The sequence below is a fragment of the Propithecus coquereli genome, unplaced genomic scaffold (assembly GCF_000956105.1).
Source record: "Propithecus coquereli isolate 6110/MARCELLA unplaced genomic scaffold, Pcoq_1.0 Scaffold65, whole genome shotgun sequence".
Taxonomy (NCBI): domain Eukaryota; kingdom Metazoa; phylum Chordata; class Mammalia; order Primates; family Indriidae; genus Propithecus; species Propithecus coquereli.
Window position 1 is genome coordinate 1,295,419 of NW_012152507.1, and position 14,092 is coordinate 1,309,510.

Genomic DNA, 14,092 nt, shown 5'->3' on the forward strand with positions numbered 1-14,092 from the left:
TTTTTTTTTAAATCCTTCCTTTTGCTTGTCAGATACTGGGTATTTTGAACATTTCTCTACCTGCCAAAATGTACGAAATGAAAATGAAGTAAGCGCTATTTGTGTAATGGTGGAAGTGTGTGCTTGTGTGTGCATGTGTGTCTGTGTGTGTGTGTGGGGGGGGGTGATGCTTAATGGGAAGAGGTCTCAGCGGCAACAATTGGGGGAAACGGGATTGGTAGCAGCTGCTCCTTGTAAATTCCCCAAGAAGGAAAATGCCCGAGGTGGGCCACGGGACAAAAGGATAAAGCAGATGAAAACTCTGATGTACAGCAGGAAAATGACTGCTGAGACCCCTGAGCTTGCACCTGAATCGTCTCAAGCTGAATGGAGAGCCCTCGTCAGCATGCTTCAGGAGCTGGTGATGAACTACGCACGACCAGGAGGCAAACTGGCTGCAAGCAGGACTGGCGGCATGTTATCTGTGATGATAACCAGCCGTCCTCTAAGAGGAGGCGGCCATGATTTTTTCACTGGCAGCATCTGAGCTCCCCTCAGATACCAAAACCATTAAACCAAAAAAAGAAGGATGAATTTTAGGTAAAGGTTTCTAATTGGCAAGTAAAGACAACTTCTATTTAATGGGTAGTGAATAGCTTTGATGTTTAAATAAAGAAATAATTCAAATTCCTTTTTTAAAATGAAATGTCCTTCTTTTACTCAAAGAAAAGTTATAAATTAATAATAAAAAGTTTTCTATAAAATGTTGCTCTATCTTATTTCTATTATAAAAATATGTGCCAACCCAAAGATAAGTTCAAGCACTATGTAATTCATAGGTAATAAACTTAGTAAATTACGATTAAGAGAAAAACAAGAATAAAGCAGACACTTTGAATATACACTCAATAAATGTTGTCTACTATAGTATCATTGCTATCATTATCCAGTGCTAATTATGTCATAGCATGTAGTAATAACAGCATGTTACATTTGAAAACCATTTATAATTTAAAGTATAAACATACTTTTTTTCATTTGATCTTCACAAAGATACAATGAAGTTGCCATTGGGATCCTTATTTTACCAATAAAATTGAGCTTTCAAAAAGTTAAGTGACTAACCTAAGGCCACACAGCTAGCATGTGGCAGACAGGACTAAAATCCATGTCTTCCAGCTCCAAGCCTCATGGGCTCTTTCTATACCATAGTTTCCTCTGTTATAAAGATTATGTATCAAAACCTACTGTCGCTTCAAATATTTGACCACTTAACAATTGCTATGTATCACTTGATCTATATTACACAAAATGCTCTTTATCATGTATTATATGTACAAATAAACGTTTAACTATGTGGACTTTACCTACACATTTAACATTTTCTCCTGTGCTAACTGTTAGTTTGAGGATAGCTTGGGCCTAGAGCAAAAATGAGAAATTGTGATTTTGTAGATGTATGATCATTTAGCATTTGAAAAAAATTCTTTTATGTATACTAATGGTAACATAATTATAGCTTTCTATGTGTTAGGCCCTATGCCACAAACTCTACATATATTTTCTTGCTTAATTCTCACACAGCAGTGCTGAGTTAGGGAGTAGAATTATCCCCACTTTACAGATAAAGAAACTAATGCTCAGAAAGGTTCAGTCACTTGCCCAATGTCACATGGTGAGGTGGTAGCAGAGCTGGGATTCGATCCTTGATTAGTTTGATATTAAAGCCCATCATCTTAACCCTGTCATTGCCCTCTCACTCCAAAGAGTTCATAAATATCCTCTCTAAAAGCATGTTGAGAGTAACTTATCTTAAAAATACTAGTAATTTACTGCCTTTACTTCATGCGAACATCTTGTGATCAAGATTTGGTAGCAGATGTGACCATCTATATCCACTTCAGGAAACTCTAACCAAATATTATGATGCCATATTAAATCGGCCCCAACTGTCATCCTCATTCATTTATATACAGCCAAAAGATGATGGGGAAAGATGAAAATGCAGATGGAAAGGAGTCATGGCTTTGTAGACAAACCAATTCAGACTACACATATTAAGCAATGTGGCATCCATCAGAAAGATTTATCCTATCATATACTGCAAATATACAAAAATTCCTAGAGTTGGAGTATTGAAATTAATGCACAAAGGATCTAAATGAAGATTGAGCCTCAGCCTTTCTCTTGATTCCTCCTTTGACTTGGCTTTTTAACTTTACTTTCCTCCCCTTCTCTTTCATTATTTTTTATTTACATTTTTTCTTCTGACATGCAGTTTTCAAGAATCCATCAAGTATAGTATAAGAGAGCAAAAAATGATTAATGCAAGTGTATTTGCTTCCGTTTCCTTTCCCAGACTGCTAATTCTAGCATAACCTACTTGGCATTCCTTTCTTTCTCTCCCAAACCAACCCTCCCCCTACTGGGTTCTATTATATAGATCAGAGTTATAATTTTGGAGGGAAATGGGGTTGTAAGAAGTAGAGATAAGCCTGCTGAAAGAGCCAAGATTTATTGACCTGAGAGAGGAAAGGAGGCAGAAGGAGAGAGAGAAGGGGCAGGAGTAATCATCACATGTGAGTGGAATGCAGGAGGGAACTTTGGGTTTAGGGAGTGACATGAAGATACAGGCTTCAGAATATCCCATGATAGATAATTGAAAAATTAGACAAATGGAAGGAAAGAGGATTTTTTTTTCTTTTATTTCAGCATGTTATGGGGGTACAGATGTTTAGGTTACGTATGTTGCCCTTGGTCCCCCCCCAAGTCCGAGTTTCAAATATGTCCATCCTTCGGGTGGTGCGCATTGCACTCCTTGTGTATACAAATACTCGTCCCCTCATCCCTCCTCCCCCCTCCCCCCCCCCCTACATCCAATAGATGTTATTCTTAAATGTGCATTTATGTGTTGATTAGTTAATACCAATTTGATGGTGAGTACAAATGGATCCCCTTCTTCTGCTCTTGTGGTGCCCCACTTTGGATAATGGGCTTAAGTTTAACCCAGGAAAGTATAAGAGGTGCTAGATCACTGTCGTTTCTTATGATTGAGTAATATTCCATTGTGAACATATACCAAATTTTGATAATCTACTCATGGATTGACGGGCACTTGGGTTGTTTCCACATTCTTGCAATAGTGAATTGTGCTGCCATAAACATTCGGGTGCAGATGTCTTTATTGTAGAATGTTTTGTGCTCTTTTGGGTAGATGCCTAATAGTGCAATTGCTGGATCGAATGGTATTTCTATTTTTAGCTCTCTGAGGTATCTCCAAATTCTTTTCCACAGAGGTTGGAAAGAGGATTTTAAGAAATAATGGTGGTATGAGTTAAGATTATCTCTTTTATTATCCTTTAGGGATAATTAAGTAATTAAAATTACTTTTAGTTTAGATTGCTTGATATTTTTTCCTTTAATATGTCATCATACCACATCTGAGCCACGGAGAACTCTGAGATTTATTTTGGGTTGCAAAATGGTTTCAGTGCTAGATAAAAATGTGTCTTGACTTATTAAAATTACCAAAAAGGAAACTTCTTTTATGTATATTACTGGGAAATCTGCCAATGTATCTGTATATCAGCTAGATTATCATTTAATTTAAGAGCCCACTGCTATAAAGAATGGGATAACTTTCAAAAAAGAGGTAAACTATATAGAGAAAGAAACTAAGTAGGAACAATTGTAAGAATTCTCTCCCCCAAAACTTTCTGTCAGCTAAACAGTATGAATCAAATAAATCATTCTTTGTTAGAATTGGCTTCTAATACAGTATGGCTTTATCTTTGCTTACATCTGCTGAGTTGAAAGAATAAATAAAATTTCATTACAATTACTTGGTGAAACTCTAAGAATGTATTATTTTACAAACATGATACGTATCCTCCATTGTTAATAGATATATATCAAATAAATCATAAATTGCTAAAATATTAATTTAACTATTTTTTCTAGTAAAATCGTTCTCCCTTATCTGTGGAGAATCTGTTCTAAGACCCCCAGTGGAGCCCAAAACTGTGGATATTACTCAATCCTATATTCACTATGTTTTTTCCTATGCAGTCATGAGCAGGTAGTGTATACAGCACGCATACATTGGACAAAGGGATGATTTATATTCCAAGTGGGATGGAGCAGGACAGCACGAGATTTCATTATGCTACTCAAAACAGTGCTCAATTTAAAAATTATGAATTGTTTATTTCTGGAACTTTCCATTTAATATTTTCAGACTGTGTTTGACTGCAGGTAACAAATCATGGAAAGCGAAACCTCAGATGAGGGGAGACTACTGTATATTATTATATTTATTTGCATTTTTCTGTGATGCTACTGGTGAGGCTTCAGATACAGGTCAATCACATATACAAGCTAACGCTAATGTTAGAAGCATTCTAAGCTATTGTAAAGATGCTAAAATGTACGTAAACACAGAGATGGCTACTGTTTTGTGTATGGAATAATTAAATAATAGTACGTGTGGTGAATCCTAACTGTAAAAGTAAAAGAAATATCAATCTGATGAATTTTGTTTTCATAGTATAATTTTTGATAGGCTACATGGTTGCTAAATAATAGAAAGCAAATAATTCACTGAATGTACTGAAGATTAAATAAAGTTGGTGTTTCTAGAATTATTAGGTGGAATGAAGTATTTAGGGAGGAAGGAAATTCATGCATAATAACAATGTGCTAAGGGAGGCCTTTCCTTTTTCTTAAAATAACTTTATGGTTGGAATATGGCTTAGATGTGATTTTTTAGTAAAATATTTTCCTCTTTCAAATCTTAGGACTTCATAAGATACCTTCTAAAGTTGGGAATTTGCTCTACTTGGAACATTTGTAGGTCTAACTTGATGATGGCCAAAGGGAATTATTATTTCTTTTCTCAGCACCTGACATATGCAAGTAGCATTCTCCTCTTTAAATGTCAGGGTCTCCATGACCTCTTGCAAGGGTTTATTAGTGTAACTATTATTTCTCTTCACCAAATACCCTTTCCTTATTAGTAGGTATTTTAGCCCTAAATAAATCTACTATTTGTTTTTAGTTTAGCTCTATTCTGTCATTCAGGAGAGAACCCTTTATCAGCAAGGAACAGATCACCAAATTTTATTCATATTTGCTTGCCAGCACATTCTTCTATCACATGCATTAATAGTTTATCAATAAATAAAAACCTTCAAATTAAAACATATTAGCAAAATTTCAAAATTTCTTCTATTTCAGATCAATAGAACTATTAATTAGGAATATTTACTTGTGACAGATTTATCTAAGCCAAGTTTCTTTGAAAACAATAATGTAAAAATCCTTAAATAGGTGAATAACATTATTGGAAAGGAGAAATTTGTGAGTGGTAGCAGTTGAATTCAGAGGTGAGATAATGAAAATTTGAAAGTGTTCCAATTCATAAACTTAAAATACAAGTGAGAGAATAAAACAGTGCATAGAATTAAAGACAGGCTGAATATGAAAAGAGAAGGGAAATGCTAAATCTAACCAGACACCATTTCGCGCTGGCTGCAACATGACAAAGCTGATTTCTGGGCATTCTTACCCCTCTCTCCACACTATAACAGAAAAACTGCCAATGCTTAAAAACAGATGAAGATAATGTTGGTAACACTGTCAGGGTGGAAAAGTAGGATAAAAGAGGATCTCAAAGGAAAAATTCTTGGTTAATACACTGAATACTTACTTTGTGATTAGATAACTGGTCAGATCTCTGATCAATCAGGAAATAATCCTACTTATTTAATTAATTATTTATTTGTATTTTATAATTGCATTTTTTTCAATATATTCACTAAATAAGGCACTCTCTGTCCTGTTATAGATTTGTAATAGACATATGGTAAACTAGAAGCAATGCTGTCAGAGAAGAGACTGCAGATAGAAAGACATGCTGTAACTTGAAAACAGATGATAGATCACTTACGCAACATGGCAACCCTCACCAGGTCCAGAAATAAAAAAGTTAAAGGGGATTCAAATGACAATCGAAAGAATGTCCTTTTATTTCTTAAAGGAAGCAGGAAAAGTGGCTAAAATAGGACACAAGGGAGAAGAAAAGACATTGCCTTCACATCGGAAACCACAGCAAAGCTCTGTTCAAACGTCATGCTTGGCTTCTGTAAGTCCTCAGTTCTGGCTGAGCTGTGTCCAAGAAGGCAACAATATCCTGCCACAAATATTCTGCCAAAACGTAGGTTCTGAAGAAAGCCCCTGTTTTTTCCCCAAACGCTACTCTAGATGGTAGCAGTGAGCCCGAGGGCTGGAATAGGACCTTCCTGGTTTCTCAAAGCCTCCATTGTGGCTGAAGAACTCAATGACAAGAATTAACTAACCCTAACTCTAACCCAGGTACATGCCTGGGGGATGGGGGCAGAGTTCCTACCCAAAATATCTGTCCAGAGCTCTCTTATTCCAGCCCAAATCCTGGGATAGGAGGCAGAAGGAGTTTGCACATTTCTGTCCTTTAGAAATACCTGGTTCCCCTGGCTTATATAAAATCATCTGTTCTGTTTTCCTCCTACCCTCCTGGATACTCCTGCTGAATCTCCTTTGTACCTTCCTCCCTCATCCAGCTTGGCTCTAGGCCTTTTTCTTCCATCACTGTTAACTCTCTCTAGGAAATCTCATCTACTCCACAGTTTCAATTTGCAGGAAATGTACAAATTTATATGGTATATTAGTCAGGTTCTCCTAAGAAATGGAACTAATAGATACATGCAAAATCTCTTCTAATCGCCCTATGTACTGGTTTCCTAGGGCTGATGTAACAAATTGTCACAAACTAAGTGTCTTAAAATAACAGAAGTGTATTCACTCATAGTTTCCTATGATTTCTTATGTATATATATGTATATGAAGACATTTATTATAAGATATCGACTCACATGATTATGGAGGCTGAGAAATCCCACTATCTGCTGTCTGTAAGCTGGAGACCCAGGAAAGCCAGTGGTATAGTCTGAAGGCCTGAGAACTGCAGAGATTTCAGTCTGGGTCTAAAGACCTGAGAACCATTAGTGCTGACAGCAGGAGATCCGTGTCCCTGCTCAAACAGTTTGGCAGACTGCATTTGCCTTTCCTTTGCCTTTTTGTTCTACTCAAGCCCTCAGTGGACCGGCTGATGCCCACCCACACTGGGAAGGGCCATCGGCTTTACTCAGTCCACCAAGTCAAATGCCCATCTCCTCCAGAAACACCTTCACAGACACACCCAGAAATAACGTTTAACCAGTTATCTGGGCATCTCAGGACCCAATCAAGTTGACATGTAACACTAACCATAGCACATAGTATCTCCATTGTAGACTTCCTCTTGAGCTGCAGACCCACATATTTAACTGTGTACTTGAACTCTTGGATACCTTTAAAACTCCTCAAATTCAACATATCCAAAACTGAACTCCCCATTTCCCTCCAAGCCCTTAACATCCCCTACCTCAGTAAGTGACACCAGCATCCGTCCAGTTCCACAGCCAGGAACGTAGGGCCTATCCTGACACCTCTGTCTCCCTCACGTCCTATATTTAGCCTATTCCAAGTCCTCCATAAATCTTGAATCTGTCTAGTACCATCTATCTTCACTATTATTACTCCAGTCCAGAGACTTAGATTAGTGCAAAAATAATAAAAGCTAATAATTATCGAAGGTTTATTATATACCAGGCAGACACTCTTAAAAACTTTACATAAATTAGCTCTTCTAATAACCCTATGCATTAGTTCCCTGGGGCTGACATAAAATTTACCACAAACTAAATGACTTAAAATAACAGAAATGTATTCTTTCATAGCTTTGAAGGATAGAGGTCTGAAATCAAGGTGTCAGCGGGGCTGAGGTCCCTCCAAAGGCTCTAGGAGAGGATCTTTCCTTGCCTCTTCCATTTTCTGACTTGTGGCACGCCTTGACTTGTGGCCATGCCACTGCAATGTCTGTCCATGTCTCACTGGTCTTTTCCTCTGTGTGTGTGTGTCGTCTTGTCTTCCGTTTCAAATCTCCTTCAGCCTTTTTCTTAGAAAGGTGCTTGTCTTTGGATATAAAGTCCACCCAGATAAACCAGGATGATCTGCTTATTTCAAGATTCTTAATTTAATTACATCTGCATCCACAGGTTCCAGGGATTAGGAAGTGGACCTTTTTGGGAGTCACCATTTAACCCACTAGACTCTACAAAGTAAGCATAGTTATTATTCCCACTGGGCAGAGGAGGCAATTGAGACTCAGAGAGTTTAAGGAACTTGCCCAAGGTCACACAGCTAATAGGTTGTGGGTGAGAGATTCACATTTACTCCCAGAAAAACAATTTCAATGTTTTTCTGAAAGGAGTAACAGTTCAAAAAATTCATCACTTGGATGTCAAATATTGCTTCTTCAATCCATTCATTACTAGACTATTCCATATCATTAGAATACAGGATACATCAGCATTTCCACCTCTATGAATCTAGTCTATGGATAAATTTGTCACATTTCACAAAGCTATTCACTGCTATATCCTTTGCATTAAAAAAATTAATGGAAACAACCTTAATGCCCACCAATAAGAGATGGTTAAATCTATTATGGCACAACTATACAATGGGATATCAGGCAGCCCTTTTAAAATGAGGCATGTCTATAGTTAATAATAATGTGATATATATGTGAAATTTACAAAGAGAGTAGATTTTAAGTGGTGTCAAACACATAAAAAGGGCAAATATGTGAGGTGATGGATAGGTCAATTAGCTTGACTGGATGAATCATTACCCAATGCATATGTATGTCAAAACATCATGTTGTACATCTTAAATATATACAATATTTATCTGTCAATCATACCTCAATCAACCTGGAAAAATTAAAAAAAAATGAGACATGTCTATATGTATTAGTATAGGAGAAGTTAACTTAAGGTGCGGAACAGTGTATATATTAATAAAATGCTACCATTTTCTAAATAACAAAAAGGATACATATATATATATGCACTTACATATTATGAATATATAGAATATTTTGGAAAGATAAGCCAGAAATGAATTATTGTATTTGTCTTTGAGAAAAGAACGATGAGACTGAGTACAGGGATGGAAGGGAGATTTATTTTCCATTGTAAACTCTATAGTTTTGTTTGAATTTATTTTGCCATGTATTTGCACTGAGAGAGAGAGGGAGAATCTCTGAGCTATTTTTCACCTCATTTTCCAACTTGACCTCCTACTGAATCTCATTTTTCACCTGAAAATTCATTGTTTCGCAAACACACTGAATATGTCCATGTGGAGTGTGTGCAATGTGTCTAATGTTCTATCATCCTGGATTCTCGTGTTTTCTACCTATAGGAATCCTGCCTCTCAAAAGCTTTTCTGTGCAACTTCCTGATCTTCAGTGTTGGAACCAACTACTCTTCCCTTGGCACACAGAAACCCCCTATTCATCATGTTTTGAATGATAGTTATGTTTACAAGTTGGTCACTCTCATTAAATTAGTTCCCAAAGGGTAGCATGCATCTTGAACTCTATGTTCCCCAAAGTACCTGGAACAAAGTTTGGCTGAATGCATATCATTAACTGAAAAATATTAAGCAGAAAGTCATCTAGGAAAACCTAAGTTTTCTGTGACGACCAGTTGGAAGGGTGCTAGAGAAAAATATCTAGCCCCAATACAGTAATCCTACTCAGTATTAATATCTAAAGGAGGAAATAAGAGCCTTGAAGCTAAAAATTAAGCCAATACTATATATCAAATAGGGTTATTAAAAGAGAAGTATGTGAAATGAAATAGGAAGCTACACTTCAAATATATTAGTGGTAAGAGAAGAAGAAAAGAAAAGTGACTTCGGTTACAATACAGAAAAGATAGCTCTTAATATTTTTTTTGTTTTTTATTGTTATTATTATTTTTTGGCCAAACAAAGCCTGGTCACAAAATAGGCAAACACTGATTTGATCACGAATTAAGCTACTTCTCTACCTTTGTTGTCTCCTCTGCCCCCGACTTCATATATACTAAAACCTTATAAAAGTCAATACAACTCACTCTATTGCTTAGTAACCACATTCTTTTCGATGCAAAATTTCCAAAATCAGATTACAAAATTACTGTAATATCTTTCTTACTATTTACATTTTGCTGTCATTTAAACCTATTTCCTCTTTTCTTTGGTAATATGGGTGTATAGAGGGTCATATTACTCCATATATTTAACTTTCATATATTCTAAAGTATTTCATGGTAATCAACTTTATACTACTACACTTTCTATAAACAATAAAGCCATTTGTTTTTAATGTGCTTCTAGCATATTGTTTTTAATGTGCTTCTAGCATATTGCTATTCTGCTGTAGTCTCTGCAAATAGGCACATTGATGTCATGCCCAACCCATTTCTGTTGGCTTTATAACATATAAAAAATAAAATAAATATAATAAAATTTATAAAGGGAAATGATTAAAAGTTTACTTCAACTTACTGTTAGTGCTGTGTCATATTCTCCAGCAGCCAAGTATGCTAAGCCCAAGTAGTAAGAAGCTTCTCCTTGCATGTTTTTGTCACTTCCTAAAGTGAAGATGTAGAAATATTACCATGGAATTAAAGAAATCAATTTATTACAACAAACAGAATTCTTTTCAAGATAGTGGAAAATTATTATTTCAAAAAAGTGTACAGGTTTATCAATGATCTCCAAAACCTAGTTGTGCACTGAAAAAAAAGGCTTAGGTAAATGTAATTTTCCTGGACCACAGATTTCAACACAAGGCACAACACCAATATAATTATGAGGGTTTCCCCCTATGTAATCAGCCCAATATTATAATTTTGGCATTCATATAAAATTTTTATACTAGTCCACCATGCAAAGACCTATAGTTGTCCGGCATAACGTAACAGTTATGTGAAACATATGTGAAACAACTGATAAAGGGTAACAACCTTAAATGGTGTACAAACACTCATACTCAACAACATGCACTGACATTCGGCTGAGTTTCTAACAGTGTGGATAATTAGAAAATTAAGAAATTATTATTTTTGAAAGAAACTGTAGATGGCACAAATGGAAAAACATCCCACGCCCATAGATAGGAAGAATCAATACGGTTAAAATGACCACATTGCCCAAAGCAATCTACAGATTCAATGCAATTCCTATCAAAATACCAATGCCATTTTTCACAGAAATAGAAAAAACAATCCTAAAATTCATATGGAGGCAAAAAAGAGCCCAAATAGCCATAACAATACTAAGCAAAAAGAACAAAGTTGGAGGCATCACATTACCTGACAACAAATTATACTACAAGGCTATAGTAACCACAAATCATGGTACTGGTATAAAAATAAACACATAGATCAGTGGAACAGAATAGAGTACCCAGAAATAAAGCCACATACCTACAACCAACTGATCTTTGACAAAGCAGACAAAAACATACACTGGGAAAAGCACACTCTATTCAATAAGTGGTGCTAGGAAAATTGGATAGTCACATGCAGAAGAATGAAACTGGACTCCTATCTCTCACCATTTCAGAAATTAATTCAAAATGGATTAAAGACTTAAATGTAAGACTGAAACTATAAAAACTCTAGAATAAAAGCTAGGAAAAACTTTTAGATTGGCCTAGGCAAAGAATTTATTTCCCAAAAGCAAATGGAATAAAAACAAAATTAAACAAATGGAACTTAATTAAACTACAAATCTCCTGCATAGCAAAAGAAATAATTAACAGTAAATAGACAACCTATGGAATGGGAGAAAATACTCACAAACTATGTATCTGACAAAGGACTAATATCCAAAATCTAGAAGAAACTCAAACAACTCAACAAGAAAAAAAAAAAAACATTAAAAAGTAGGCGAACAACATGAACAAAAATTTCTCAAAAGAAGACATATAAATGGCTAAAAAAACATGAAAAAATGTTCAACATCACTAATCATCAGAGAAATGCAAATTGAAACCACAATGAGATACCATCTTATCCCAGTCGGAATGGCCATTATTAAAAAGTCAAAAACAATAGATGATGGTGCAGATGCAGTGAGAAAAGAATGCTTATACACTGTTTGTGGGAATGTAAATTAGTACAACCTCTGAGGAAAATATAATGGAGAACTAAAAATAGATTTACCCTTTGATCCAGCAATCCCACTACTGAGTACCTTCCCACACGAAAAGAAATCACTATATCAAAAAGATACCTGCACTTGTATGTTTATTGCAGCACTATTCACAATAGCAAAGATACGGAATCAATCTTAAGTGTCCATCAACCAATGATTGGATAAAGAAAATGTGATATACATACACAGACACACATACACATACACACATCACACACACACACATCATGGGACACTACTCATTTAAAAATTGAAATAATATCCTCTGCAGCAACCTGGATGGAACTAGAGACCATTATCCTAAATGAAGTGACTTAGGAATGGAAAATCAAATACCGCCTCTTCTCACTTATAAGTGGGAGCTAAACAATGGATATGCATGACCATGCAGAATAGAATAGTAGACACTGGAAACTTCAAAAGGTGGGAAGGAGGGAGGGTAGTGAGGGATGAAAAGTTGCCTATAGGGCACAATATACAATGTCCAGGTGATGAGTACACTAAAAGCCCAGATTTCACCATTACAAAATATATTTATGTAACAAAACTATACTTTTATGCCCTAAACCTATAAAAATAAAATTAATAAAATCAAAATAACATAATCTCAAAAAAGAAGTTATTATTTTGCTTATGTTCAATTTAAAAGCTTTTGATTAAAGCTTGGGTGAGAATTACCAACAGAGCTTGGTTTCTTGTTAAAAAATCCCATGCATATTTTGAAATCCAGTTTTCTTTGTTAATCACTGGTGATGCTTTTTATCATCTTTTTGCAAGGAAGGTCTTTCTAATTCCTGTTACATTTTACAATTTTTCTTCCAGGAATTACCCAATTCTTTCCAAAAGCAAAATGCATAAAGATATAACAGGTGGCTCAACAAAACGTATATCACACTATTTGATAAATATATAATAAATATATACATTTAGTACATTAAATGTGACATATAAATTTAATATATTTACAATAACAATTAAAGGTTCTTATTTTTAAAAAAGATTACTATCATTTTTCTACTTTTGAAAGATGCTGGCTTCCAATGAATGTCACCTAACTCCTGGGTAATGCAAATGCTGACAGACCCCTCTTTGTTTTAGTCTTTGGGATGTAAGTATCCTTAGATTTCTGAAGCCTGCATTCCAACCATGAAGAATTTCAGCAGGATCAATTTTCCATGCTGCATTCACTCTCACCACTCACTAAATTACCCCCCTAAAGCAGTGGTTCTTTGAAGATTTCAAGAAAACAGGATGGCAAATGCCAGTGACCGTGTTTTTTTCTTCTCTAGCTCTTTCACTGATTGCAGAGAATTATACCCTCAAGATCTCACTTTAGCAGAGTTGATGATGCCAGTGATCCAGACTGGGAAATTTTAACTCTTCTAATTAGCTGGGCCCCAACTTTTTCTCTGCTATAGGTTTATGGGTGCTAGGGATAAGGGTGGGAACAGGGAAGGGAAAGATGGAACAGAAGGCTGTGACAGGAAGTTACTTCTTGGATAATTATAAGTTGACCATGTGTGATTTGTACGTGCTGTATAATTGTGCTAAAGCACTAGCAATTGCCTGGACTGATTCAGTACTATCATTTGCACCTAATTTTATGAGAGGGAAGCTCAAAAAGGAGGAGGATAGAAAGAGAAATCTACCCCTGCTGACGATAGAAAAGGATTTTTGAGATAGCCAAATATTAGTTTTAAAATAGTATTTAAACAGGAGAACTTTTCCTGATTACTAACAGAGACAAAGTTAAGGAAAAGTGAGAGTAGTAAAATAACAGAGAAAAAAATGTCAATAAGAATAGGCATCCTTCCTAACTCATTCTACGAAGCCAATATCACCTTGATACCAAAGCCAGGAAAGGAGACAACAAAAAAAGAAAACTACAGACCAATATCCCTCAGGAATATAGATGCAAAAATCCTCAACAAAATTTTAGCAAATAGAATTCAGCAGCACATCAAAAAAATAATTCACCATG

The 14,092-nt window shown here is 35.6% G+C and overlaps 1 protein-coding gene across 1 annotated transcript in view; it reads right to left on the reverse strand.

The window, feature by feature from the left end:
• Positions 1–14,092, reverse strand: part of TTC29 (tetratricopeptide repeat domain 29) — a 227,020-nt gene that overhangs the window by 123,107 nt on the left and 89,821 nt on the right. Inside the window, exon 8 of the mRNA XM_012660038.1 lies at positions 10,456–10,541. Within this exon, the coding sequence (XP_012515492.1) occupies positions 10,456–10,541 (86 nt within the window). The remainder of the gene's footprint in view (positions 1–10,455; positions 10,542–14,092) is intronic.